This window comes from Austrofundulus limnaeus, unplaced genomic scaffold, assembly GCF_001266775.1.
Source record: "Austrofundulus limnaeus strain Quisiro unplaced genomic scaffold, Austrofundulus_limnaeus-1.0 Scaffold305, whole genome shotgun sequence".
Lineage (NCBI taxonomy): Eukaryota > Metazoa > Chordata > Actinopteri > Cyprinodontiformes > Rivulidae > Austrofundulus > Austrofundulus limnaeus.
In genome coordinates, this window is record NW_013952707.1 from 595434 (window position 1) to 601113 (window position 5680).

General features: G+C 41.5%; 1 protein-coding gene across 1 annotated transcript in view; it reads right to left on the minus strand.

Moving 5' to 3' along the window:
• The window catches only part of ptprnb (protein tyrosine phosphatase receptor type Nb), a 65809-nt gene that overhangs the window by 56962 nt on the left and 3167 nt on the right, over positions 1-5680 (minus strand). The window contains exon 2 of the mRNA XM_014021784.1: positions 4020-4070. Coding sequence (XP_013877238.1) covers positions 4020-4070 — 51 coding nt within the window. The remainder of the gene's footprint in view (positions 1-4019; positions 4071-5680) is intronic.

Sequence of the window (5680 nt, forward strand, 5' to 3'; positions counted from 1 at the left end):
CCCCCCCCCCCCCCCAAAAAAAAATTACTTAAAAAAATCAGCCTCCGAAGTCGTGGGGACCAGGCTTTGGTCGCTACAAGGAGCATCCGGTCCTCACAAGGCTGCATTTCCTGAGAAATCATCCCCACCAAGTAGCAGGAACAAGGACACACATACACACAATGAAGCATGTGTGCCCACAGGCCTCGATGACTCATCATTTCCCACCACCTCTCATCAAACAAACACATGAGGGAGACACACAGTCGTCAGGCAAGTGATGTCACTGTAGCCATGGAGACGATCAGAAAGAGCTGTGATTGGTCGAGGAGCAGACCTTGTTTACGTTGGCAGGATCTTCCTCACTTTTATCTCGCTCCATGTTTCTGCCACGGCAGCGAACAGCACACAACAACACAATCAACACACACACAGCCTCTCAAACAACACACACAATAAACTACACACACAAATGCATAAAGAAAACAAACGATACACATACAACTATAACACAACAAACAAAGCACGATCCCTGAGCACAGCACCTGTTGTTTAGATTATCACCCTCCACTGATGCAAAGGCGGGTGATAATGTTTTTGCTTCTCTGTGTATTCTTGAGCCAATTTGCGAGCAAAACTTTTAATGACTCACTGGACATAATTTAATGAAACTCACAGAAAGTAATCACTTGATGTAAATCTACAGTAACTAAAAACTAAAATTAGCAAAACTGTTGCTAAAAAAATAAATTTAGTGAAACAGAAAAATGTGCAGAAGTAGATGGTTCAAAGTTTCTTTCTTAAGTCTTCCTTTAGAAAAATATGCTTTGCAAAAAAAGTACCATTAAAAATCAACTACAAGAACAGGAGAACAATTGTGCTGAATCAGCATTCACGCAAAAATGTTTATCCTGAACTATATCAAACAGTGTTGTTTTGAACGAGTTTACTCTGGTACTTTTACAGATGTGTTAATGTAGTTTTGAAATGATTATGTATGTGAAAATTTTGATCTCATGACTGAATGTAAAGGAACATTTTATAAATGTGAAATAAGGTCATTTTGACTGAACATAAGTTTTGACTTCTAAACTGTGCAGCTACAGGGTATTGACTTTGTGGTTGGTCCACGCCTAGCTCAAGTGCACTTCCTGGAAGCTGATTGTCTCATTTGTCCAAATTTATGTAGCTCATGTAGCTCCCATTTTACTTTGGCTATATCTTCTCTGGACTCTCTGGACTGTGTTGAACCTGCTATAGCATTTAATAAACTGCCACATAGGACAAATCTGCTGTTTAACTCCTTGGTCCTCCATCTTATTTTTCTTTTGTCTGTTCACTGTTCAGGGGTCACCACAGTAGGTCATCCTCTTCCATCCCACTCTATCCACTGCATCCTCTTTCCTGACTCATTTTCCTCCATGTCCTCTTGAACTGCATCCACATAATTCCTTTTTGACCTTTCTCTTTATATTCCTGGCAACTGCATTTCTAACATCCTTCTACTGATATACCCAATGCCCGTCCCCTGGGCATGTCCAAACAATCTCAGTCTGACCTCTCTAAATTTACCTCCCAGTTGTTCAAACCTGTACTGTACATCTGATGATCTAACTCCAAATCTAGTCATGTCATGTCACTCCCAAGTAGAGCCTCCACATCTTCAGCTCTGCCACTTCCAGTTCTGTCTACAGTCTTTTTGTCCATTGTCTCTGTCTCCAAACCATACATCATAGCTGGTCTCACTACTCTCTGGTAAACCTTTCCTTTGACCTTTGTTGCCACCCTTTTGTCACAAATCAGTTCTGAAATTTTTCTTCATCCACTCCATCCTGACAGGCTCTCTTCTTCACCATCTTACCACACTCCCTGGTTTCCTGGACAGTTGATCCTAAGTACTTGAAATCCTGCACCTTGGTGACCTCTGCTCCTTGTATCACAATGTCATCTGCAAACATCATAGCCCATGGGGATTCCTGCCTTACCTCATCTGTTAATGTCCATCACCCGAGCAAACAAGAAGAGGCTCAGGACCTCTTCCTGATGCTGTCTGTTACTGCTATAGTACATCTCACCATTGTTCATTATCCTGCTGTCTCTTCAGTCAGTACAGATCCTTCATACCTGTTGTGCAACTCTTCATACATACAGTAAACTTTGTTGTCACTTCTTCTTTGCCCTGAATCACCTATTATTCCAATATCTTCTCTTCAGTCTTTTAACTGTCCATTTCTTCTCAGCTACACTGTTCCTTGTTGTGGCTTCCTGTATTCCACCATTCCACCAACAGGTTTCCTTGTCATCTTTTCTCTGTCCTGATGACACACCAAGAACTTGCCTCTCCAATCCCTGTTGCTGTAACTCAGTCATTTGGAAAAATTTTCTTACCATCCCCAGCTCAGCGCTGAACTCTTTACAACATTCTTTCTTCCTTAACTTCCACCGTTTGATCTACTCTCTGCCTTCACTTTTTTCCTCTTATTCATCACAAGTTTTCCAACACACAACCATACAACGCCGTCTAGCCACACTCGCCCCTGCCACAACTTTACAGTCAATCCCTCTCAGATTACATCCTTTACACAGAATGTAGTCTACCTGCTTACTCTCTTTTAGGCCACCATATGTTCCTTGCTCTTTTGGAAACAGGTGTTTGCTCCATCCATCCATCCATCCATCCATCCATCCATCTTTACCCATTTCTTCCTTTCTGGGTCATGGGGGTCACTGGTGCCCATGTCCAGTAGTCACTGTGTGAGGGCCGAGGTACACCCTAAACAGGTCACAATTCCATCACAGGGAGAGACCATGCAAACTCTACCTAGAAAGATCCCAGGCCGGGATTCGATCGGCTGGGGCAACAGCTCTACCAACTAAGACAATGTGCCACCCCCATTTCCATCCTCTTGGCAAAATCTACCCCACCTGTCTTTCATGACTCCTTTCCTTGACACAAAACCTGACCATCATATGTCATATCCTCTGTTTCCTTTACCAACTTGTCAGCTGTGCTCCAATGGCCACTCTCTCCTCTCTGGTAATGCGCTCTCTCACTTCATTTAGGTCCTTCCAGAATTGCTCTGTCTCCTCTACCTCACGTCTAACCTGGCACTAGTTTCACCTCTACTACATTCCTTCCAAACTCCTCCTTCAAGGTTATCCCTACTTATTTCTCATTCCTGTCCACACCGTGGTAAAACAACTTAAAGCCTACCCCATTCCTGCAAAATGTGCTGCCCTTCCATTTGATTTTGAAACACTTCACAAGTTCAAGCCATTTATGTTCAAACGTTGCTACCTTCAGTTTTACACACTTGACTTTTCTCCCTGTCCCCTGGCACCTTTCCCTTCTCAAATAACAGTAGTAGCACAATTTCCACCAGCACCCTGGTTGCCAACAGCACTGGTGGTGGCAGTTGTTGTTAACACAGGTCTTGACTGATCTGATATGGTGTCATTCAGATGAAGTTGCATGTTTGTTTTGGCAAAGGTGTTTTATGCCGTATCCCCTTGTTGAAGCAACCCTTACCATTGACCTGGTTTTTAGAGATACAGTGGCAATGAGTCCTTAGTGGCTGGTTTCTTGATTCCAAAGTTCACCATTATTTCCAAATATCCACATCAGTCCACACACAATGTATGATGAACACAGCTCCTTTACCTGTTGATTTTATTCAACAAATTTGAGTGCAAATACTGTATGTCAAACATCAAAAATGCCGTACTTCTCCATCCCAAGCAGCTCTTCCATGGATGTAGCCATTTTCTGTCACTTTAGCTATGTTTATAGGTAAACAAAGACATGGTAATTGGAAGACAGTCACTAGCGTTGCTTGCAAATCTTTGATTTAAGGACACATTAATGAATAAAACATTGTTCAGATAGTTTCTCATGTGATTGCTTTAAAGGTTTTCATGTCTTTACAGTAAGTAGCTTGAACACAAATGTTTGATTTTTGTAATATTTCATCAGCTGGTTCCTGAGAGCAGGAAATCTGTCTTTTAAAAAAGAGACTATGTGTAAAAATGCAACAACTCACCGTTGCTGCACAGCTGATCTCTGGAACAAAGTTTCTTCTCAAACAAACAACCTGCAACAATAAAATTAAATGAAATTTAAAAAAACAAAAAAAAACAAACATGAGCTAAACTGATTCTTCAGACAAAACAAGAGAAAGACCAAACAATTTGCAAAACTTAAACTGCTGAAGAAGCTGAAACTAAACCATAACATTTAAAACTAACAGAACAGCTAGAATTAGCAAAACAGTAACTAAAAGATAAAATACCACAACTACGTCACTCCATCACCACTGCAAAATGACTTTGGAGGAATTTCAATTATTCAGTCTGACTAATAACCTTTGTGCCTTCATTTGATGATGAATGAGAGCTGAACCAACTAAAAATGCATAAAATATGTTGTTAAAGTCAGACCAAAAATGTGCATCTTATTATCTTCTGACCCAGGCCTCCTTTGCAAAAGAGATCTGTGATCTCAAGGGGATTTGCCTGGAAAGACAAAGGTTAATAAATAAATAAAACAAACCAAAGAGTGACTAAGATGAGCGGAAAACAAAAACTGTTGCTAAAAGTAGCAGCACGGATAAAATTGACAAATAGTTATTCTTCTTTTCACTTCTAAATAGCCTTTTGCTACTTTTAGCTTTCTACTGTACAGGTATACCTCTTTTAGGTTTTAGCTAGGCTTTTTCTACTTTCATTTCTCAGCTAAACTTTTGCAACCTCATGCTTTAAACTAGCCCTTTGCTACTTGTAGCTTCTAGGAAGCCTGGCATTTATTTAAGGATTTCCAATATGATCAAACAAACAGCTGAAATGTCCATCCATCCATCTTCTGTACACGCTTCTTCCTTTTCAGGGTCGCGTGGGTCACTGATGCCCATATCCAGCAGTCACAGTGCGAGGGGCGGGGCACACCCTGGACAGGTCGCAAGTCCATCACAGTTGAAATGTGTTGCAGACTTATTGACAAAACTGTTTTAAATAACCTTTTACTGCTCTGACCTCTCGTTAATCTGTGATTACCTACTTAGTAATATTTAATTAGATTAGGCCTGTCGTGATAGTCAATAAATCAATTAATTGCACGATAAGTTATTTTGAGGTAGGTAAAAAAAATGAGGACGATAAGTTTCATTTTCCTGCTTGTTTGTTTACTTCCTCTCTCCCTCTCTGTGCTCCGCTACACAGGGGCTCAGCTGACTCCTCCCCTCCTGTTTTCTTAGTGTGGGGTGGAGTGAACTCTCGCGTTAGCGTGAGAGCTCGTAGCAATAACAAACTAAAGAAACGTTTCAAAGCAGAACGCGGCTGCTGCAGTGTCGGAGCAATTGCAGAGCCTGAAATCCATTGGGGGGAGACACAGACAGAGAGAGAGAGAGGAGGAGAAGGGGTGGGGGCTGAAACTCCCCCAGACCCGCGACAAACTCGTCAAGACTTTACCTGTAGCTCCCAAAAATAACAGGAAACTTAAACACACCATCTGTGTTTTAACAAAACACCAAAAAACCTGTAGCTGTCCCAACAACTTATGAGGAAACCTCTGAACTGACTGATTTCCTCCCCCGCAGCGCTCTGACTGTCTCCTCACTGACTGTCCCCTCACACACACACATTGACACGTTTGTTCTTCTATCCTCATGGGGACTTTGCATTGACTTTCATTCATTTACCAGTATTT